The sequence below is a fragment of the Beauveria bassiana genome (assembly GCF_000280675.1).
Source record: "Beauveria bassiana ARSEF 2860 unplaced genomic scaffold BBA_S00017, whole genome shotgun sequence".
Taxonomy (NCBI): domain Eukaryota; kingdom Fungi; phylum Ascomycota; class Sordariomycetes; order Hypocreales; family Cordycipitaceae; genus Beauveria; species Beauveria bassiana.
In genome coordinates, this window is record NW_007930852.1 from 233,624 (window position 1) to 255,777 (window position 22,154).

General features: G+C 53.0%; 8 protein-coding genes across 8 annotated transcripts; 3 read left to right on the forward strand and 5 right to left on the reverse strand.

Annotated features, from left to right (window-relative positions):
• Window positions 1-2,643: 2,643 nt before the first annotated feature.
• Window positions 2,644-4,482, reverse strand: BBA_06087 (SET domain-containing protein; the record flags this gene model as incomplete). The annotated part of the gene is made up of 4 exons (XM_008601184.1): window positions 2,644-2,757; window positions 2,992-3,935; window positions 4,080-4,158; window positions 4,213-4,482. 4 exons carry the CDS (start codon window positions 4,480-4,482, stop codon window positions 2,644-2,646), a joined length of 1,407 nt encoding a protein of 468 aa, XP_008599406.1.
• A 423-nt stretch (window positions 4,483-4,905) lies between these two features.
• Window positions 4,906-6,394, forward strand: BBA_06088 (GTP-binding protein; the record flags this gene model as incomplete). The annotated part of the gene is made up of 4 exons (XM_008601185.1): window positions 4,906-4,999; window positions 5,082-5,091; window positions 5,197-6,316; window positions 6,365-6,394. 4 exons carry the CDS (start codon window positions 4,906-4,908, stop codon window positions 6,392-6,394), a joined length of 1,254 nt encoding a protein of 417 aa, XP_008599407.1.
• Window positions 6,395-6,543: 149 nt separating this feature from the next.
• BBA_06089 (F-box domain-containing protein) lies at window positions 6,544-8,911 on the reverse strand (the record flags this gene model as incomplete). Its single annotated transcript, XM_008601186.1, has 6 exons — window positions 6,544-7,419; window positions 7,475-8,033; window positions 8,092-8,207; window positions 8,263-8,317; window positions 8,406-8,728; window positions 8,819-8,911. 6 exons carry the CDS (start codon window positions 8,909-8,911, stop codon window positions 6,544-6,546), a joined length of 2,022 nt encoding a protein of 673 aa, XP_008599408.1.
• Window positions 8,912-9,593: 682 nt separating this feature from the next.
• On the reverse strand, window positions 9,594-10,472 carry BBA_06090 (aminodeoxychorismate lyase; the record flags this gene model as incomplete). Its single annotated transcript, XM_008601187.1, has 2 exons — window positions 9,594-9,711; window positions 9,763-10,472. 2 exons carry the CDS (start codon window positions 10,470-10,472, stop codon window positions 9,594-9,596), a joined length of 828 nt encoding a protein of 275 aa, XP_008599409.1.
• Window positions 10,473-11,419: 947 nt separating this feature from the next.
• Window positions 11,420-13,393, forward strand: BBA_06091 (import receptor; the record flags this gene model as incomplete). The annotated part of the gene is made up of 2 exons (XM_008601188.1): window positions 11,420-11,605; window positions 11,714-13,393. 2 exons carry the CDS (start codon window positions 11,420-11,422, stop codon window positions 13,391-13,393), a joined length of 1,866 nt encoding a protein of 621 aa, XP_008599410.1.
• An 810-nt stretch (window positions 13,394-14,203) lies between these two features.
• Window positions 14,204-15,580, reverse strand: BBA_06092 (t-SNARE protein; the record flags this gene model as incomplete). The annotated part of the gene is made up of 3 exons (XM_008601189.1): window positions 14,204-14,557; window positions 14,747-15,304; window positions 15,512-15,580. The coding sequence occupies 3 exons, from the start codon at window positions 15,578-15,580 to the stop codon at window positions 14,204-14,206; spliced, it is 981 nt and encodes a 326-aa protein (XP_008599411.1).
• A 1,501-nt stretch (window positions 15,581-17,081) lies between these two features.
• BBA_06093 (brix domain-containing protein) lies at window positions 17,082-18,035 on the reverse strand (the record flags this gene model as incomplete). Its single annotated transcript, XM_008601190.1, has 2 exons — window positions 17,082-17,969; window positions 18,027-18,035. The coding sequence occupies 2 exons, from the start codon at window positions 18,033-18,035 to the stop codon at window positions 17,082-17,084; spliced, it is 897 nt and encodes a 298-aa protein (XP_008599412.1).
• A 601-nt stretch (window positions 18,036-18,636) lies between these two features.
• BBA_06094 (Regulator of nonsense transcripts 1) lies at window positions 18,637-21,943 on the forward strand (the record flags this gene model as incomplete). Its single annotated transcript, XM_008601191.1, has 2 exons — window positions 18,637-18,920; window positions 18,976-21,943. 2 exons carry the CDS (start codon window positions 18,637-18,639, stop codon window positions 21,941-21,943), a joined length of 3,252 nt encoding a protein of 1,083 aa, XP_008599413.1.
• Between the last annotated feature and the right edge of the window lie 211 nt (window positions 21,944-22,154).

Genomic DNA, 22,154 nt, shown 5'->3' on the forward strand with positions numbered 1-22,154 from the left:
GAAAACCTTCTTTCGCGTTTCGAGGGTCAAGGCACCGAAAGAAAACCGCTTCTGGCTCTGATGAAGACCGAGGCGATAGGCTAAGCCGACAGCGATAGACTTGTAATGTTGAAGGCGCCTATAGTCCGCCGTGAGAGAACAGTAGAGCAGTGCAAGCACGAGGCACTGGAGAGCACTCATGGTATTTTCCAACAGAATTACCTCAAGAGCAGCGGCCCACTGTCGCTCACATGCTGCCAGTTGGTCCAGATCAGGACCCGAGGATGAAAGGCCTGCAAGGCCGAAGACGAGATGCAGCTGGGCGATCTTGTAGTTGCACTTGACTTTTTCGGGGTCGGCAACGAACTCCTCGTAGACGCGTAAAAATGTAGGCTTGTGAAGGACGGGGAACAAGGGCGCCCATTCCTGAAAGTATACGTTTACGCATCTGTCGGTAAACAGACGAGGTGGGATTCTGAGAGATACCTCGGGTGGGTTAGGCGTGAGTGGTGGGCAGCCTTGCACATGCAGAAAAGCCTCGGGGTTGAACTCGCTGCACGGTTTTCCGCTCTCTTGCAGCCTGCGCTTCAAGGCCGCTATCAGGAGAGGAAAAGGTCAGCAAATCTGATGTGGGCGATTGCTAGAAAAGGCTTGCCGAGTAAGGAGACTTGGGCAATGTCAGCGAAAGACAACTTACTAATAAATGTGCGACCGCTGGATGCGCCCATAAAGTAGGCATCCGAGTTCTCCACGCCGAGTAACAGTGGTGATGCCTGGACGCGAAATGTGTCTTTCTTGTCAGAAATGACATCTTTTGAGCTAGTACTGTTTGCGCTTGTGTCTTGATGAAGTGATGGCGACGCAGATGAAGTAGAGGGGCGCCGCTGGCCCTTGTGCATGGCGGAGAGCATGTCAATCTTCTCGTCCTTTTCGTCCAGCAAATCTTTCAGCTCGCGCACTTCGGTTTCCAGAGCACGCACGCGCTCCTCGAGAGATTCTGTATAGCCTCGAGGGAAAGCACGACGAGAAAGCTTGTCGCTAGTACGGCATTCAAAGCCGACATTGGCACATTGTGAGCAAGTCGGTCGGACACCATCGCATCGGATCTTTTTGCTGCGACAGCGGTCACAAGCCTGTGCAATGCGGCTCTGAGCGCTGGTGCCGACTTTAATCACCTTCATGGGCAGAATGCCGGGCATCTTGGGCGATTTTGCGCAAACGGTCGGCGATTCTTGGTAAAGCGTTGCGGCGCTGATTCGCTCAGTCGGAGAGGTACGTTTTTCGTGCGTGTTCGCTTTGCAGAGTTTAGATTTTCCAGTCTCCTGGTGCAGCACCACCGCGGGAAAATATTGATGCGTATTCGTCTCGTATTGGCGGATTCCTTTGCAGTTTGGGGCTGTTTTGTTCGGAACAAGTTCTGGGTTGTCACCGTGAGCGGAGAGACGGACGAGGCGTGCAAGCGTGGTAAAGGGACTGCCGTAGCCGTTGACTAAGACTGGGCGAGAAGTCGTGTGGCTCGGGTAAGCGGAAGTGACTACCTACCTACCTAGTAGATAGTTACCGCATACAGCGGCGTGTCCAACTGAAAGAAGACGGCGACCAAAGCACGGACAGGATGATAGTGCACAAGTCAATATTAGACAGCGGAAAACAATTTCCAACTTGTTCAAGAGCAATTACGTCTTTTCACAGACTGTGGGGGGGAGTAATAATAGAAGGGGAAGAACAAGTCGAAGAGCCGTTACCCCAGTCGAATAAAGAAAGATTGGCGCGTTATCTGGTGCGGGTCCGGACAGCAAACCCCATACAAAGTATTGGGCCCTGGTATTAATGTCTTGACCGTACGGAGTACTCCGTACGGACAACGGACAACGGAGACTGTATTATGAATACAAGTCGGTAACTGTGGTGGGATAAACTGCCGGAATCCACAACCGGCAAGGCTGGGCAAGCTTGGACAATAAGTCGCCACAGAGGACCCATGACATGACATGTTCCCCTTCCCAGGCCCCCCCAGGCTTCATTTGGACAAGCTACAGCGTTGAAGTGGTGCCAAAACGCTTGGCTTGGCTGGCGCAGCACCCACGCAGCAGACGCAGCAGTTCCGCAAATGCAAACCGACCATCTATTTAGCGACAAATTGCCAAACTATTGCTGATGGAAATCCGGGGGTGGGCCGCAGCCCGTCATGTTACTTGTTGCTCCAAGCGAGAAGCGGGCAATTGCGGGTGGTGCACACGCCCAACACAACACGCAACACCCTTGCCCCAAACACAAGTCCGGCGAGTCTCCCCCGCACCACGAAATGGCTGGCAACAACGAGACGAAGCCTTTCAAAACAATAAATGCCGCTCTTGGATCTTTCAATAGGATCCATCACGCTTTCACTTGTCGGTTATTGACCATGTTGGACTATATTCCATGACTTTCGCTCCATTGCATCAAGGCATTTTTCCTGCAGTATTGTCGGTTGCAGTATTGTTCAATCTTCCCGAGGTTCACTAACAGAAACGTGGTAATGGCAAGACTGGTTGGTAGTGGAGGCGACGACGCCTGAACAGAGATCCAGCTTGAATGCTGCCACAGCGCCCAAGCTCAGCTCGAGTGCGACTATGCAAACCTTGTCCGAAGCTGGCATCGCCAAAGTCAGCAAGACTTCGCCAACTAGCTAAAGTCGTCTTCTTCATGAGCTAGCGCGATTGAGTCGTCCTCTGCTAACTGGTTTTGGTCATCTTCCATCGACCCGAAATACGCCACTACACTTTCGTGCGCCATAAGCTGGGATTTCTGTTGTCAATGGGGGGCAAATTTCCCCACGCGTTAGTTTTGAAATTGCCGTAAAGCAGGTTACAAACATTGAACAGTGGTGGTGATCCCCAACGTAACAAGAACCAAATAGAGATGTGCATGAATGCGAGAACAAAGGGCAATCTGAAGCAGGGCTGCAATGGGGTCTTGTCCCGTAGCTCGGATTGACAAAGTCGCAAGACAATGAATGGAGTTTATACGCACCTCTTCTTCTAAACTTTTCAATACGGCTTCGAGTACGGACCGCTCAATGTTCTTGAGAGTCGAGACCAAGTCCGCATGTTGCTGATCAATGATGCCTGCTGCAACCAAGGCCGCGAGTTGTCCACCATTTGGGGCGGCTGCCAGCTGGAGAAGCTGGTCCGCCGCGCATTCCTGTACTACAGTCGCGGCCCTGAGCTGGAACAATGCGTGCAGAGGGTGATCTTGGAGTAGCGTCTCAAAATCGTCCGCTCGCCCCGTCACATCCTCTTCTTGCCAAAAGACTCTCAGCTGTCTGTCGCCTGCGTCGTCCTGTAGAATGCGAAATTCAAGCCCGTCTTCTTCATTCAAAACCATTAGGTACGCAAAGTCACTTTTCCACATCTTGCCGCTGGCGGCGTCGTCGTCCGCCTCGGTCTGGCGGAGCGTGACAACGGGAGCGCCGCCAAACACGCGCTGCTTTGCCATGGCGAGGGGGTCGTCCGGGAAGCTGTCCAGATGTAGAGTCAGCTGCCGCGTCTTGCTGTCCGGGTCGATGAAGCCGTAGCTGAAGAGCATCTCGGCCGCCGACTTGCTGTCGCCGTACGAGATGTTGATCTCATCTCCCGCAGCAACGCTGACGCCCGGCCGGATCCGGAGTGATACATCACCGCTCGCCTCTTCTTCGTAGTAGGCTGTCGCATTCGTTGTCGAGTGATTTACCATGTCAAGCGCAGGGACCATGGCGTGGCCAGCTTGGGGGAGCTCGAGGCATCTAGATCTATACCAAGCATCAACGAGAAACCAATCCGACAGCATTGCTCCGTCCGCCTCCCACAGTAGTTGATTCCAAAAGGGGAGGACTGCTGATTCATCTCGCAGCGTATCGAATTCACTCTCTAGTGCGGTGATTTTGGCTTCCAGGGCATCCTGCAGCGCGGTAGGTGTCAGTCCTGCGATATAGATGCCTGTTTCATCGGAGTCTAGTATGAAGTACCCTACCTCTAACGAAGTACCTTGCAGAAGCAGCTGATGAGGCTTTGACCACAAGGTAGGGAGAGGAATATCCCTCGGTAGAAACTTGATATATTCGCTCCATGGTGTTGACACACAACGCCCTGTGCTTCCCCCGGTGTGTCTTGCCGAGATTAAGTGCACCAATAGATAGAGCATGATCTCGAGTCGGGCCGACTATGCAGAGCCATTAGTCCAAGTTTATTCGATATAAGTAAAGGTGCTATGTACCTTTCGGCCCAGGGTCTCTATGAGTTGTTTAAAGTGCCGATCCACCTTGGCATACTCCTCGACAGCTTCTCTTGACAAAACTAGCTCGGCGGAAATTCTCACAATTTCAAAAGCATCATTGACATTTTCCGAGGCATCTATTGCATTCTCGGCAACAAGCCCATAGCCTTTGCCGTCGATGTGGCGCATGCCAACCTGTTGAAGCTTCACATCCTGCAGGGTGGCCCAGGCCGGCAGAGACTCGATGGGCAGTTGAGGAGCGGCAGGCATGGTAAATAACCCAGCAGCGCCGTCTTCGTGTGAGACCTACTGTACGGTCCTCGAATAAACGCTTGTCACTCCGGTTCGGCGGGTGAATGCAATCTCCAACCTAGGCGGCTGGAAAGGTTGCAAGTCTCGGGGAACAAACCTCGGGGTGGCGGGCGGAGCTTCCGCGCATGCTCCACCAAAAATTAGTACGTCATGCCGAGAAAGCTAGGTACTCTAAAAAGTGGCAATGTAAATTTTTTGGATGCGTTTTTATGAACAGACGACCTTGATATAGGACGCTGCGACGCGCGGTTATACAACCTATGATTGGTAATACGTTTTGCATGTCAAATCAGACGACGAAACAGGACTGCCCTGTGTATTCCTGTGGCTCCTAGCCCGCCGATATTTGCTCTTTTCATTCGCTCATAAAGATACCCCGCCATGCCTCGCGATCCCCTCATTGGGCTTGTGGGAAAGCCCTCTGCGGGCAAAAGCAGTACGCTGAATAGCTTGACAGATGCGACCTCCAAAGTCGGTACGTTTCTTATTACCTCCCGACCCCTATCCGACCGCCTCTCTATAGCAGCTCGTACTAATCACATACATACCTCTCTTAGGCAACTTTCCGTGAGCGTTATCCCACGTTCTTGCAACGCCCTACATAACCCCCCCTTCCCATCCGCCCCAGCCGTTCGCCAAAGTCATTAACCAACCACGCGCCTCTCCTCTTAGCTTCACAACCATCGACCCCCAGCGAGCAATCGGCTACCTACAAATAGACTGCGCCTGCGCGCGCTTCAAGGTCTCGGACCGGTGCAAGCCCAACTACGGCGCGTGCGTCGCGGGTCGGCGCTCGGTGCCGATTGAGCTGCTCGACGTGGCTGGGTTGGTGCCGGGCGCCCACCAGGGCCAGGGCCTCGGAAACAAGTTCCTCGACGACCTGCGGCACGCCGACGCGCTGATCCACGTCGTCGACGCGTCGGGTACCGTCGACGCCGAGGGCAAGGAAACGCGCGGCTACGACCCCTCGGTCGACATTGCCTGGCTGCGCAGCGAGGTGGTCGCCTGGATCCTCGGCAACTTGCTGCAGAAATGGGGCTCCCTCCGCCGGCGCCACGTCGCCGTCAAGGCCACGGCCGCCGAGACGCTGCAGCTCCAGTTCTCGGGCTACGGCTCCACGATGGCCATTGTCAACCGCACGCTCGACCGCGTCGCTCTCAAGGAGCCGCTCGAGGAGTGGTCCGACGCGACCATTGAGCGCGTCGTCAACGCCTTCATCGACGAGAAATTCCCCACCGTCATTGCGCTCAACAAGATTGACCACCCGGACGCGGACAAGAACATTGCCAAGATTGCCAAGATGCAGGACCCCGCCAGCATCGTGCTGTGCTCGGCCGTGTCTGAAATCTTTCTCCGCAAAATGGCCAAGCAAAAGTACATAAAGTACGTCGAGGGCAGCGAGTTTGTCGACACGCGCGAAGACCTCATCGAGCAGGGCGACCCGGACGGTGGCGGCCTCCGGGAGCTCGACGACAAGAACCGCAACCGGATAGAAAACCTCAAGGACATGGTGCTGTACCGCTTCGGCTCCACCGGCGTTGTGCAGGTGCTCTCCAAGGCGGCGGAGTTGCTGGGCTTGGTGCCCGTGTTCCCCGTGCGTAACGTGTCGACGTTTACGACGGGCGCGAACGATACGAAACACGTATTCAAGGATTGTGTGTTGGTCAGAAAGGGCTCGACAGTGGGAGACGTGGCGCGTAAAATCATGGGAGATGCCCCAATAGCGTATGTGGAAGGCGTAGGCAATATGAGAGTGTCAGAAGACGACCTCGTGACTGTTGGCAAGCATGATGTAAGTCCTAACCCCGATTTGGAGACAATAAGACTAACAGATGACCAGGTACTGTCATTCAAGGTCGGTAGGGCCTAACTTGAAGGCTAGTGACTCAAATCAATTGCTTGATTCAAAGTCACGGGTTGAAAGTCTTGATGGCGTGCACTGTATAGAAACGCGACGATGAGGATTATCAAGAAACTGGGCAGCATGGGCAATAGAATCGATATACATTTCATTTTCTTCTATGGCGTGACCGGGACTGGCCATTCCCGCGGTCGCTCGCCAAACGCTACCTTGACACCGTGTTTTGCTGCCGCCGTTCCAAGCTTGTCCATCAACGCGCCTCGTATTTGGTTCTGGTATATGAGCTTGAGCGTCTTTGTCTCCTTGATAATGGCTGAAATGACGGAACACATCTCCGCTTCATCGTAATGTTCGGATCGAATCTCGAGCGTCTCGAGTTTCGGAAACGTTGCGAGAAACGCCGGTAAAGGCAGGTCGTCAGAGGTTCTGGGAAAAGGGCGAAACCGAAATTGCGAGATGGACATGCAGCGGATTCCCGGCGATCCGGCCAGCCATTCATACTTGGCCAGGTGGGCTGAGCTGACGGCCCCGGCTGGCGTGGCGAGGGACTCTGGCGGGAACACGAGGTCCAAGGTATGAAGCTGGCCAGCGGCGGCCTGGCGCTGCGCCACTTGCTGCAGGCTCTCCGGATTGAGCACGGCATTGGCCAGCCTGATGGCCTTTAGGCTTCTATATTCATTCTGCCAGTTACTCTCAGGGTCCAACACAGTGCCGGCCATGTTCCAGACCTTTTGAATGGCTGGACCTGGCTCGAGAGTCAGAGGTTCTATGGCGACGGCGTCTGGATTGGGGCTCCATGGTAAGTCGAGATCGATATATTCCAGCTTGTGACCATGGTTTAGCGACGACAACAATCGTATGACGAGGCTGATGGAGAAGCGAGCGGCCGTGCTCGAGTTGCTCCCAGCAACAATCAAAGCTTTGAAGTTTGGCCAAATTTTGCTCCACTGGTACTCCCAGTCGCTGGAACGGTCGGGCAGCGTATCTTGCAGCCACAATTGTTCCAAGGCAGGCGTTTTCGAACCCATGTGCAGCTGCAAAGAAAAGTCAGGAGGGCGTCAAGTATCTCCGAGGGCTTGCTGGACCTACAATTGGAAATAGGGCTGTTGAGCCCGTGCGCATCTGCAAGTGTAGATACTTCAGTCTGGGCATGCAAGGCACATCCTGCTCCCGGAACCAGCTCATAGGCAGACCAGAAAGATGAAGCGTTTCTATCGTTTCGGCCACGGGATTCAAAAGCTCAAAGGGGTAGGCGCACGCCGGTATATAATCCAGACCGATAGCGGACTTCTTTGGTTCTGCGGCAAACAACCGCAGCGAAAGGGTCTTGAGGGTCTTGCAGATGCCTGCCGTCGGCGGTATCCTGAGTGTGTGGTCGGGACAGCTGAGTTCGAGATGCTCCAGCCGCACTGCTCCCTGTAATAAGACAAAAAGCTTGGCTTGCGAGAGCTGGAACCGGTGGTTCTGTTCTTCAATGACCAATCTCCGCACGTCGCGTCCGGCACCGGCGACGAGCTTTTTGAGAAAGTCTATGCGTGGTGGCCGTCGAGGTGTCGAGGAGCCTGTAAAGTCGAGGTCTTTCCACAGACTGGCGAAATCGCGCGACATGAGCGTCCGCTGCCACTGCTTGGAGACCCCCAAGCACCGTCTGAGTTATAGTCTCAGCATGAAATCACATGTTCACCTAGTGTTGCAGCAATACTTACACTCTCTGGACTAGATTGCAGTATGAAAGAATCCAAACGAACAATTCCGAAGGTAGAAAGATAGGATCCCTGCGACAATATCGTAGGTGAAGCTTATTCCGCGCATTATATAATTGCTGCATAGAGTAGTTAGCATGAAGCCTTGGAAGAATATGCGAAGGGTGAAACAACCTGAAATTTTGGGCTGGTGGCCATGCGACTCGCATTACCAGCATCGACACCAGCACTGTATATTTTCCAGGCATATTCATCCTTTTTTTGTAGCCGAGCAATCTTTCCCAATCGTAGATATCCCTATATACTTGTCAGCTCACGGATACTTGTTTCTTTTCATACCAGCCATGGGGCTGGTGCGCGCACACACATCGGGGAGACGAGGAGCCAGCTCGAGTATCCATTCCGCATCTCTTTTGGCCCGATCAAGCTCCTTCATCGATTCAAATGTAGCTGCCCTGTAGTCCAATGCCTTTATATGAACAGGATTGTCGCATTTATTAAACATTTTGCCGACAGAACAGGAGCAGGTATACATGGCCTCGTGGAAGATGGAGCCGCCCTTGTCCACCACAGCCTCAAAATTCTTGCACGAGCAGCGATCCCTCTTCATGCCGCGATTGCATCTACAGGAAAGCATCGCCTATGAAGACGAAAATAGATTAGAATGAATCAGCTCGCAGGGCAATGGACTCGGGAGCGGCATGGTGCTCGCTCCCTTCCACAGACATACCCTGGTAAAGTGTGCCAGCGCGTGCTTGTAGCGCTTTGCGCGGTACTCATCTTGCCCCGTCCTCACGGCGGCCTCTGCCTGGGCGCCAGACATGCCGACCTAGGTACAGCAATGTCCTGCAGACAGAAAGGCTCCGACGCAGACTTTCTTTCGAAGATTATAAAGAGGGAGCTTGCGCAGCGCGGGCAGCTACAATGGTTATCTCAGCGCGTTTGCACGTGTAAGGTGGTATCTGTGTGGCCCACTATGTTGATAGGTAGGGAGACTTGCCGCATGCTTGTACTTCGAAGGCTTGCGCGTCAACATCTGGAAGCCTTCTCTTAAGACATGCATTAAAAAATCATAAGCGGTCAAACAGTTGACAAGGGTGCCACGCTCGTCTGTTTTACGTGTTCTTTTTCCAACTTTTTTCCAACTATTTCTCTTTCTCCATTTGTAATTCAGTGAATTTTCTACTTAGCCCACCTTCACTGGCGACGGTATGATGCAGGACAAGCAATGCACCGACCATGCATATACTATGTCTGCCCTTCATCAAAGAATGGATCGATAGAGTCACTTATATAAAGGCGCCTCTATCTTTTCATAGACAGAAAGATAGATTATCATTTATATCCTTCCTTCTTCCACTTGTCCTTCAAGTAAAAGCCTCAATTTATTTGCATATTGCTCGCTGCGGATATTGATTGGTTCATACAAAAAGTGACGTTTGATCCGAGATTGCCATGATCCCGCAAAGGCAACTGACGGCCCGAGATGCATTTATCTATATTCGCTATTCAGTTGCCAACTGCACCTGCGCCGCAATGAAGCCAGACACACCGTTGCTGATCCAGCATTCCTCGCCGTCAACCAAGGTCTCCGCCTTGACGGATTCTTCTACCGCGAGTTTGCTGCCACATTGTTAGCTCGCTCTAGTCATACGCTGGGATGAAGATGCCTACTTTTCGAGGGCATATCGCCTCGAGGTCCCGTTGTTGCCTCCGCTGTCCATACCGGAGAACTCGGCTGAAACTGGAGGTGTAACCCACCGGCCATTCCTCCAAAAGTAAGGCGTGGTGATGCTGCCCTCCATGATTTCGCCGTTTTGCGCATTGACCATGAGCACTTCCTTGCGGTCGCCCGCGTTGATGCCGGCACGAGATCGTGCCTCATTGTACATGTCTCGCTTCGATGTTTTGTGGTGCGTAAATTCAGAGGGCGGTATGAGGGCACTGTCACGGAGGAGCGCGTACACGACTGATCGCTGGGCTTCCATGTCGCCCGGCGTAGCAGCCGGTGCGGGAAGACACGAGGGAAACAGATTCTCCATCGCAGCATCTGGCGTGTCAAATTTCTGAAATTCAATCGTGCCGTGCGCGTGTACGATTATTCGGAGTCGCACCGGCGTCATCTGAGATGTGCCGAGGAACTCGTTGGCAGAGTCGGCCAGCCTTGTGAGAGCCTGCTCGCCAGCGAGGGCATCCATAGCAGACTGCCAGCCCCAGTGAGTGGCGGCTCGAAGTAGACGATCGCGATGATAGTCTAAACAGTAAAATGGAGATACATGATGGTAGTTCCATGCGGCATGTTGAAAACCACGACTGGGTACCTGCTGCAAGCTAGGATCATAACGCAGCGAGGTGAATATGTAAAAGTTGTCGGTTCCAGGCATGATGAAGTGCTCGGGGGATTAGAATGCTGGGATGACTTGCTTGACTGATAAGCTGGAAAAGTTGGGCTTGAATGTATATTCGGATACCTCAATAGGAAGATGTATGACGGCACGCATTTTCCTAGTGGGAGAAGGAGTCATGTTGTAAATAAGCCATATCCACAAGCACTTGGGGTGATTGCAAGGACGAATTTAGCCATGGCTGAATAGATGAGACGAAAATGCATAGATGAAAATACTGGGGACAGAAGTCACAAAGCAGGTCAGCTTGTTTATTACTTTACTGCATGTACTATCGGAATTGACGCGCAGATTCTTCATGTGTGCTTTGACTTTACAATCGGCACAATGACGGCATGTACCAGCAATGTCATGATATTTGTAGACCAAACGCAACTGCTGAATTATAGCACCGCACAATCGAGAATCATTCGAGCCAGGTCACAAGTTGCAGTGCCTCAGGCAACTTGAGCAGGGCCCAAATTAATTTGTGGCCTATAAACTGTCACTGTAGCTTTGAAAAAGCACGTTGCAGTTGGCATTTGCGGACAGCCAGGGCCTACCTAGGCGACGGTCTCAGTGGATTACAGTGGACTGTCCCCAGTCGAACAACTTTCGGTAGGTATGTGTCTGATGACTAAGGCACTCTGGCCGTTGGCTGGTCGGCCTCCATATGTACGGCCTACGGTACAGTACGGAGGAAGCTGCAGCACCAAAATTACCACACACCACCTCTCGGCTGCAATCGTCTTTTTTTTCTGCTCCGCGACCCAGAAGCTTCTGCTTTCACAGCTCTCCCTACTCGCATCGGTCCTCCGCACCTGCAATTCACTGCATCACGGGACTGTCCTTGCTCTGATTCCTCTTTTATTTTCTTACCTCTCTTCTCTATACCTTGTAACTCTTTCCTTTTCTTCCAGGCATTGTATTCTACTTCTTCCACAGCAATGTCGAACCCCCTACCTTCCATGCCCGCCGTCCGCCCGGTCGCGGTGCCCGTCAGCGCTCCCTCCAGTACCTGGGATCGCATTACTTCATGGGCATCCGAGAATAAGGCCGTTGTATATACTATTGCCGGTGTCGCTGTTGTTATAACTGGTGCTGGCGCTGTATACTATCTCAATTCGGACTCTGTGAGTGCCATCTCGGATTCAAAAGCTATCCGACGTCATCGACCATTTCCACTCCGATCATCCTTCCGTCAAATAGTCTTCATTACTAACAATGCCCGCCTGTCGTAGAAATCAAAAGATGATGGAGTTCCTAAGCTCAGCAAAAAGGAACGTCGCAAGCGCAAGGAGGCCGAGCGCAAAGCCGCCGAGAAACAGTCCGCCCCTGCGTCCTCGCAACCGAAAACTTCCACTGTTCGCGTCGGCGAAGAGCTTCCCGAGGTCGACGAAGCCATTGTACAGACCCTCACCCAGGAGCAGCGCGAGCAGTATGCTGCCCAACTCAAGCAGGCTGGCAACAGAGCTTACGGCGACAAGGCCTACAACGAAGCCATCGACCTTTACACCAAGGCTATCCTCTGCAAGCCTGACCCCGTCTTCTACTCGAACCGTGCTGCATGCCATGCAGCCATATCAAATTGGGACACCGTGATCGAGGATACCACTGCCGCCATCACCATGGACCCCGACTACATCAAGGCCATCAATCGCCGCGCCACCGCCTACGAGCACAAGAAGATGTACTCCGAGGCTCTCCTCGATTTTACTGCCTCGTGCATTATTGATAACTTCAAAAATGATACTACCGCACAGGCTGTTGAACGCCTGCTCAAGACCTTTGCCGAGGTCAAGGCCAAGGAGATGATGTCTTCGCGCTCTCCCAAGCTTCCCAGCCCCATCTTTGTCGGCAACTACCTCCAGAGCTTCCGTCCCAAGCCTCGCCCCGCCGGTCTTGAGGACTCTGCCGAGCTATCTCTTGACACCGGTCTCGGTCAGCTGCAGCATGGCCTTCAGGGCCTTGAGAAACGCACTTCCGAAGGATATGAAGAGGCTCGTCTTGCTTTTGAAAAGGCCATTGAGCTTGGCGATCTCGGTGATAACGAGGCGCTCGCCTACAACTGCCGCGGCACTATGCGCACCCTGCTCGGCGACCACTCTGCCGCCACTGAGGATTTTGATAAGAGCATTGAGCTCGACCCCACCATGACCCAGAGCTATATTAAGCACGCCAGCATTAGTCTCGAGCTTGGCGAGACCGCTGAAGCAGACCGCGAATTCGCCGAGGCTCTCAAGCAGGACCCCAACGATCCTGACGTCTACTACCACCGCGCCCAGGCCAACTTCATTAGAGGTGATCTCTCCGAGGCTCAGAAGGATTACCAGAAGTCAATTGATCTGGACAAGGACTTCATCTTCTCCCACATTCAGCTTGGTGTGACACAGTATAAGATGGGCTCCATTGCTTCTTCCATGGCTACCTTCCGCCGCTGCATCAAGAACTTTCCCAAGGTCCCAGATGTATACAACTACTATGGTGAGCTGCTGCTCGACCAGGGCAACTTTAGCGAAGCTGTCGAGAAGTTTGACACTGCCGTGGAGATGGAGAAGCAGACCAAGCCCATGTCTATGAATGTGTTGCCCCTGATCAACAAGGCGCTTGCTCTGTTCCAGTGGAAGCAGGACTTCAAGGAGGCTGAAAACTTGTGCGAAAAGGCTCTCATCATTGACCCCGAGTGCGACATTGCCGTAGCCACCATGGCCCAGCTCCTTCTGCAGCAGAACCAGGTCGCCAAGGCCCTCAAGTACTTTGAACGCGCCGCCGAGCTTGCCCGTACCGAAGGTGAGATCGTCAATGCCCTTTCTTATGCCGAAGCCACGAGAACGCAGGTCAAGGTGACGGAAAAGTACCCCCAGCTTGCAGCCAAGCTCGCCGCCTCGGGAGCCGGTGGCGGTCTGCGCATGGGCGTTTAAACAGTGCAACGATGTTGAACCACGACGCGGTTGTGTGTGCATGATATTAATACAAAAGAGAAACGAAAAAAAGGTGTGAGCGACAATGTACGATGGTGTCTCTGACGGAGGGATGCGAGTGATACGCTCACGACGACGGTCTGTTTTGGTTTCCCCCCCCTCCCCTATCCAATCCCCCTCCGACGAGGAAGACGGCAAAAAGACGCCTAGGATTTTCTTGTAATGTTCTTGGGAGTGGCAAAGAAAGGTCATTTGTTTAGTAGAGAGAGGCAGCTACAATTCTTTCTTGTTGTATCTTGTTGCGATTGGGAAAAGGCGCCTCTTTCTTGTGTACATCCCCTCCACAATCATCATCCTTGTGGTATTATCTGGTATTTTGTTTTTTTCTTCGCATTTCCATGAATGAAAACTTCTCTCATCTACTCTTTGGCAACTCCCTTGTTCCTGGAATAGGTAACATGTGTCGTGTCAGCGAAACAAACATGTTCTTTGCCCCCCTCGGACTTTTGAAATGGTGGCAAGCATGGTACTTGACAAAGTACTTCGTTGAACCTAATATGTTTGATTCTTATACATAATTACGTGAAGAACATACATTTCATCGTCCGATATCTCGTTTGGTAGATTGCCTTCCTACTCATTAGCCTTCCTCCGCATTAGCGTGTAATCTGGCCAGGATTTTAATCAAAGTGCAAGCATTTCCGCTGGTATAAAATCTTTTCCTGGCAGTCGTGCGACGGTAGCTTTCTGCCGCTCGAGTCCGTTGAATTTAGCCATGGCCCCTTCCTATTTGTTTTTCCCCTTCACAAATCACGTCCTCGTCGCATTTTTAGTTAGGGTGATGCCCAAGGCAATGCCCAAAACGGCGGCAATGATGATGAGGACAACGATAAACAGGCACCACCACTTGAGCTTGCGGCGGTTGCGAGCGCTCTTATTGGCTTGGCTGACTTGCTGGTTGCCCGACTCGAGGTTGTCAACGACGTCCTGACCCTTGTTCTCGGCGTCGACAATGATCGTCTCCTGCTGCTCGACCATGGTGGCCAGCTCCTGGTACAGGACGGCGAGCTCGGTGAGGGTCTGTTCAATGCGCTGCAGCTCATTGTGGCGGGCGCGGACGTTGCCGAGGACGGATGAGGCGTGGCCGGAACGATTTGTGCGGAGCTGTGAAGGTGTTTTAGCTCGAGGTCTTTTCTTTTTCTCACCATGAAGTTGAAAGCGGGTGTTTCAAGCAGTCATCGTTGCGGATGTGATGGGTAGACCAGCAAAGCTTGCCCGCGCAAAGCCGGCATTGGAAAAATTGAACAAAAAGAAATACGAGCGAAGCGAGGAAAAAAACCAAAAAAAGCTTACGGCAGTTTGGAAAACACCCTCATTGCCCCAATCGGCCTCGGTGGCCTCCTGGACCTCTTGCTCCGACGCCTCCGGGTTGACGATGCGGTACTGTCTGGCGATCTGCTCCCTGTACTTTTGCCTGTACTCGCGTTCGATGCTCTGGTACGAGTCGAGCTCCGACTTGAAAAATGTCTTGAGGGACTGCAGCTGGGTCTGCTTAGTCTTGCGGGTGGCATCCGAGGTGCGGGCGAGGTCGCGCTCGAGGCCCTTGATGCCGTCCTTGATGGCCGTGTTGCGAATCTGGGTCTGGGCGACGTAGTGCTCGAGCTGCTGGTCAGCCTGGGGGTCGGCGGCGCCGAGTGAGCGCTGGTGTAGCTGCCCAATGGTCTCAATGTCACCCGTCAGGCGATTGATGTCGTTGCGGAGGGACTGCACGCGGCTGAGGAAATCTTGCTGAGAGAGAGGCTGAGTGTTGGACGTCGTGGTGGCGGCGCCGGGAGCGGCGCCGGAGTTCTGGTAAGGAGACGTCTGCGGATTCTCTTGGAGCTCATAGCTATCTTGCGCGTAGGGGTTGGCCTGCGAGTAGAATCAAGGAATTAGCTAAGGGGGACGTGGTCAAATTGAGTACTCGGGCGCAAGCCTCTTTGCATGGATGGCTATCTGCAGCGGCTGTTGACGGAAACTGCGCCAGCGCTGGGCAGAAAAGACGTCAAACACAGCTGTGCAGAGCTACAAACATGCGCGGAGCAAGACGACATGAGGGAAAAAATCGGTTGTAAGTACCTGACCATAGCTGTAACCGGCCTCTTGCGCTGGTGCTTGCTCGTATGGATTCGGTTGGCCGTAAGACATGATGGACGAGCAGCCGACGGAGCGAATTATACGACCAAATTATAGGTCGAGGGTGAATTTCGCAATTAAAGGGGATTCGAGGAGTCGCCGCGAGAAACAAATCGAGGGAAGAAGGAAAACAAACGGGAAATTGGTTGAGGAGGAGAAAAATGCGATGCAGCGGGAGAGGCGGAGATGGGCAAAAAGGCAAAAGTCCCCCCTTGTGGTAGTGTATTTGCGGCAGGTCGCTCTCTCTGGTGATGACGAACCAGATGCAAGCTACCTTGGTTTGTGAAGATCCCGTCTAGGTAGCAGCGGTGGCGATTATCGCAAAGGATGGGCGGAGCAGTTGAAAGTGATAATTACGAAAATACGGAATCAATCAAAATCCCAATTGATGGGACTGTTTCTCTAAAATACCTGCTCGTTTTTTTTTTCCCTTTTTGAGCCATCTCATCCCAGGATCGGGCCATGTCAGCAGCCAAGAGATAAGTACCTTGGTACTGTCCGTACATACCTACTAATTATACCTAAGTAATAAGCACGAAACGAAGTATTCGTCAGGCAGCAGAGAAAAGGCCGCCTTTGATCTCGGTCTAGCGTCAAATCTTCACTGTCGCGCCAGAAGTTCCCGCTAAATTATACAGCAAGTACGGAGTATGGCCAGAACCAAAAATAGGCTTTCCATCTGCCCGCGACACGCAAGCTTGCCACTTTCCGCTTGCAGGGGTGCTTGAAGACGGGTTCGCATCCCACTTCCTCCTCGCCTGCGCCATGGCAATCCGAACACGCCGCATCATCATAACGAGGCTGTGACGAGGCTGACAAACCACAGCAATAGCACTGCGCCTCCAAGCAGTCCGCCCTAAGCATCCGATGACGGATTCAACTTTTGATCTGGTTCAACATCTTTCTTATCTTCTTTATTCTCATGCTTCGTTGTTGATCTGCATACTTTATCCGTTTATTTGCGTATACACTTTGGCCTCAGATCTCCCTGCACAGATTGCTGCATGTCCGCAGCGAAGTAGAGCACGACCACGCCAACCACAGCCACCACAGCCACCAACCGAGAGCACCCTTGATCATTCAACCTTATTAATGGGTAAATAATTTTTGGCATATCTATTTTCGTATATGTACAATATCCGTAGATTTACTCATCTACCTATCGTGCGCAAATGTCGTCATAATGCATTCACTTCGGCTCCATCGCCAAGTCGATAGCTCGGTGCCTGATGTCAGGCTTATCCTGGTCTCGAGCACCAATCAACCCGCCCTGCCGTCGACCTGCTCTAGACCATGGCGTCTTTCTTTCACAACGACTACCAGGAGCCAACGATGCCCTGTATGCATAATGTTATCCATCGCAGATCACTGCGTATCGAACTCCGGCAGCCTGGGCGGGTCTGTCCCCGACATTCAGGACATTTCGGGCCAAGGTATTTTCCGAACATTTGGCCACAGATCTTATATTCTTCGGCAGTCGCTCCCATGATGATGTCCGTGTCCTCAGCTCCCTTTACAGATAATTCTTCTTCTTCGCCGTCCGCGTGAACTGCGACAGATGCCACTCCACATCACCTTCTTTATTCTCCAATGTGCCTGCGCGAATCTCAAAAGGCCGCATCGTCATCCGCGGCCCAACCTCTGCCAGCTCCACGCTGTCGTACCCAGTCCGCACGAAAACGTGATGTCGTACCTCTATACTATCGTCGATGTTTTTAAAAGTCACTACACGGCTGCCCATTTTGTTTTTGCTTGTAATCGGCTCGCGTGGCGGGAAGATATGCTTCAAAACTTTGACGACACGCTTGCCCAAAGGCGTTTCGAATCCGTCAAATATGAGATGGGGATATGACTCGCTGACGGTGCCGCGCACGCTGCCGGGGATGTCATGTCGCAGAACGACGTTGTGAAGAGAAAATGACACGGTCGGACCGTGGGGAAAGTGCGACAGCGTCATAGCCGTTGGCGTACCTCTGTGTTCGTGCAACACAATCACGTCCGACAGGCCAGACGCCTTGGCCGAGCGCACGAGCTCGGGCAGAATGAGGTTACCACGGTTCAGGCGAATCGCGGTCGGCAGAAGAAGGCGTATCTCCTTGGCAAAAGCGCCCAGTCTCGCCGAGGGGTCGCGTGAGGTCGTGACGAGGATACGCGGATCGACGATGCCAGAAAGCTGGGCGTACTCGTCGTCTAGGTCCAGCTGCTCGGCCGTCGTCGTGTCGACCGACTCGTCGTACTGGTAGTCTTTGCGCAGCGATTGATCATTGGCAATTGTAGGATCCAGGGGCTTGCCCGACGCAAGCGACGATCTCATCTTGGCTCTCTTCTCGCTGATTTCGGCATCGCGCAGAAGGACGGCACGACGATAGAGATAATCTCTCGTGTTCCGAACATGCCTGCGCTACAAGACAACCAATTAATATCTCTATATTCCCACTCCGTCATTAAGGCAACTCACATTCATCATCTTGCAGGATTTTGGTGGCTTCTATGCCTTGCTTGAATTCAGTCGGCCGAAAAAAAGTTACCAGAGGAAGTAGTAGTTCATGAGTTAGCCAAAAAGTTTGGATATCTAGGCGCTATCGATAGCGCTCCCACCTTATCACGTGTACCTAAATTGTCCCACCAAAGCAGCCTTGGTGGAGGGAACCAGCGATGGCGGATTGCGCATCTTTGTCGGATTCTTGCTCGCCGGCAAAATTGAGTCTGTTTGCCTCCCTCGCAGCTTCAACCCAGATTCGTTGTCCCTACGAGCGCCTCTCAGCTTGCGCGCACGCCACCCTTGGCCCTTCATTCTCTTTCCGCCGCCATCTTGCCCGCGATGATGTGAATCACTCCCGCAAACAATTCCTAGTGTATTATTTCTCAGTCCCCAACTGAGCGCCACTTGCGTGCCACCAAAGCTTCTTCTGGCAATTATTGGTACGTTGTGAAAATGGAGACTATTGCGTTGTACCGAATGAATATTTTTACATCGCTTTATCTTTTGCTACTACCAACCGTGCTAACTGTATAGATAGCGAAAGAAAATTTATCGCCACCTCCCGCCCGCAACGAAGACGAGCAACATGGAGGGAGCCTTCACTCATGTAGGAAATCACCTCGTTTCTGACTCGGCTGCCGCTATCAATGCTGGAAACGACGATCTTTCCACCCTCGATCCCGATGAGCGCCTCCTCTATGGCAAATATAGCGATCATGGCGGCCGCCGCCGCGCCGACGACGATGACAACCAGACCGAGACTTTCGAGGACGACAATGACAGCCTGGCCAGTATACCGGTCGACGAAATGGTAGGGCTGAATCTCAAGAACACGGACGAGGAGAAAGAGCTCCCCGCGTACGCATGCGCGTAAGTAGATATCTGGAACGCCTTCAACGCTCTCGCGCAAGCTAACATGCTATAGGTACTGCGGTATCCACGCTCCTGCTTCCGTCGTCAAGTGTTTGGTCTGTAACAAATGGTTTTGCAGCGCCCGCGGCAACAGCACCTCATCCCACATCATAAATCATCTCGTTCGAGCCCGCCACAAGGAAGTTCAGCTTCACCCCGAATCCGCCCTTGGCGACACCATTCTCGAATGCTATAGCTGCGGTACCAAGAATTCATTTCTGCTTGGCTTTATTCCCGCCAAGTCTGACTCTGTCGTTGTTTTGCTGTGTCGCCAGCCTTGCGCAGCATCGGCTTCCAACAAGGACATGAATTGGGACCCCTCCCGCTGGGAGCCTCTGATCAAGGAACGCGCGTTTCTCGATTGGCTCGTCAGCGCCCCCTCCGAAGCCGAACAGTTACGCGCTCGTCACATGTCTCCCAACACCATTGCTCGACTAGAGGAGATGTGGAAGCTAGAGCCCAACGCCACCATTTCCGATCTCGACAAGGGCCAGACTGTTGACGACGACCCCGACCCCGTGCTTTTAAAATACGACGATGCATTCCACTACCAAAACATTTTTGGGCCGCTTGTGAAAATGGAATCTGACTACGACAAGAAGCTCAAAGAAGCCCAGTCCGAGGACAATCTGACTGTAGAATGGTCGCAAGGTCTTAACAACAAGCACCTGGCCACCTTCAACCTGCGGAAAATTGAGTCCGGAGAAGTCAAGCTTGCCGTTGGTGATGAAATGCTGCTTCGTTACAACGGCGAGCTGAGGGAGCCCTGGCAGGGTGTGGGCTACGTCATGAAGATCCCCAACAGCCAGTCCGACGAGGTTTGTCTTGAGCTGCGTAAGAATGGCAATGACAGATCAGTCCCGACCGACCTTTCCCACAACTTCTCGGCCGACTACGTCTGGAAGGCTACCTCCTATGATCGCATGCAGCTTGCCATGAAGACATTTGCCGTTGACGACATGAGTGTTTCCGGTTTCATTTTTCACACGCTACTCGGTCACGACGTTCAGCTGCAGCCAATGAAGTCCAACCTGCCTAAGAAGTGGTCTGCACCAGGCTTGCCAGATCTCAACCAAAGCCAAGTAGACGCGATTCGATCGGTCCTTCAGAAGCCGCTTAGTCTTATACAAGGCCCTCCTGGTACTGGTAAGACGGTGACATCTGCCACCATCATCTATCACTTATCCAAGATAAGTGGGAACCAGGTTCTCGTATGTGCGCCCTCCAACGTTGCTGTTGATCAGCTCTGCGAGCGCATCCACCGCACTGGCCTCAAAGTCGTTCGTTTGACAGCCAAATCCCGTGAAGATGTCGAGTCATCTGTCAGCTTCCTTGCTCTTCACGAACAGGTTCGAATGTCTGAGCATAATTCTGAATTCGCCAAGCTGTCGCAGCTCAAGAATGAGGCTGGCGAACTGTCCAGCCAAGATGAAAAGAAGTTTCGACAATTGACCAAGGCAGCTGAACGAGAGATACTCAACAACGCCGACGTTGTTTGCTGCACTTGTGTTGGTGCCGGCGATCCGCGTCTGTCCAAGCTCAAATTCCGCAGTGTACTCATCGACGAGTCTACCCAGTCCGCGGAGCCTGAATGTATCATCCCGCTCATGCTAGGCTGCAAACAAGTCGTCCTCGTCGGTGACCACAAGCAACTTGGCCCTGTCATCATGAATAAGAAGGCTGCCAAGGCTGGTCTCAGCCAGTCTCTGTTTGAGCGTCTTATGCAACTTCGCCTCCAGCCGATTCTTCTGAATACCCAGTACCGCATGCATCCTTGTCTATCAGAATTCCCGTCCAACATGTTCTACGATGGCAGTCTGCAGAATGGCGTTACACAGGAGCAGCGAATCCGCAAAGACGTTGACTTTCCCTGGCCTGTTGCCGAGATGCCCATGATGTTCTGGTCCAACATTGGCAACGAAGAAATCTCTACCAGCGGTACTTCGTACCTGAACCGAACGGAAGCCTCCAATGTGGAGAAGATTGTCACGCGATTCTTCAAGGCAGGCGTCAAGCCCTCCGAAATTGGTGTCATTACGCCGTACGAGGGCCAGCGAAGCTACATTGTGACGACTATGCAGAATGCGGGCACCTCGAAGAAGGAGTACTACAAGAGTGTAGAAGTGGCGTCTGTTGATGCTTTCCAGGGTCGCGAAAAGGACTTTATTGTTCTGTCCTGCGTGCGTTCCAATGAAAACCAAGGCATTGGTTTCTTGTCTGATCCTCGTCGTCTCAACGTCGCCCTGACACGTGCCAAGTACGGTGTGGTCATTCTCGGCAACCCCAGAGTGCTTTCTAAGCACGAGCTCTGGTATAACTTGCTCACTCACTTCCGCGACCGCCGCTGCTTCGTCGAGGGCCCCCTGACCAATTTCCAGCAGTGCCTTCTTCAATTCAGCAAGCCCCGGTCGCACCGACAGAAGCTCGGCAACCAGATTCCCACTGGTGGCTATCAGAACCAGAACGGACGTTTCAACGGCTCGAGCACAATACGCGACTTTGACTCTAGTTCCATGATGTCGTACGTGCCCGACGACGTCTCCTCCATCCATGGCTCAACTTTTGGCGGTGCAGCCCTCAACTCGGCATATCCCTCAATGTTCTCCAACTTTGCCCCCGAGCAGTGGCCCGGTCTGCCCGGCGTCGGTGCTCATGGCCACCGCAGTGGAAAGAGCCGCGCCCGTACTGCCGAAAGCGTCGCAGGCGAGAGCGTGGCCAACTCTGAGACCACGGACACGTCGTCCAGCATCATTGGCAGCCGTGGCGTGGGCCAGGGCGGTGTTAGTCTCGGGGCCGGCCTGCAGGATGCCGTCACGGGCATGCGCGCTATCTCCTACACCCAGAGCGACCGTCTGCGGCAGTACGTTGAGAGCGGCGCTCGCAATCCCCCGAACAACCGCTACGGCGGCCGTCGCCATGACGACGACAACAGGAGCGTCAGCACAGCCTTTCACAGCCAAGTAGGAGGTGGCTACGACTGAGCGGGTCAGCGATTTGAGACGTATCAGACTTGCGTCTGATTAGAAGAACGTTTTTGGGTCAATGGCCCTGATTTCGCAAAGCTCAGTCAGCGTCACAGAGACCACCATCTGTCCGGCTTATCCCCCCGCTCATAGCCAGCATGAGGTCTGCTCTTCCGACAAGGGCCAGCGATTGCACGCGAAGAAGACACGGCGAATTACGCCGGAGATG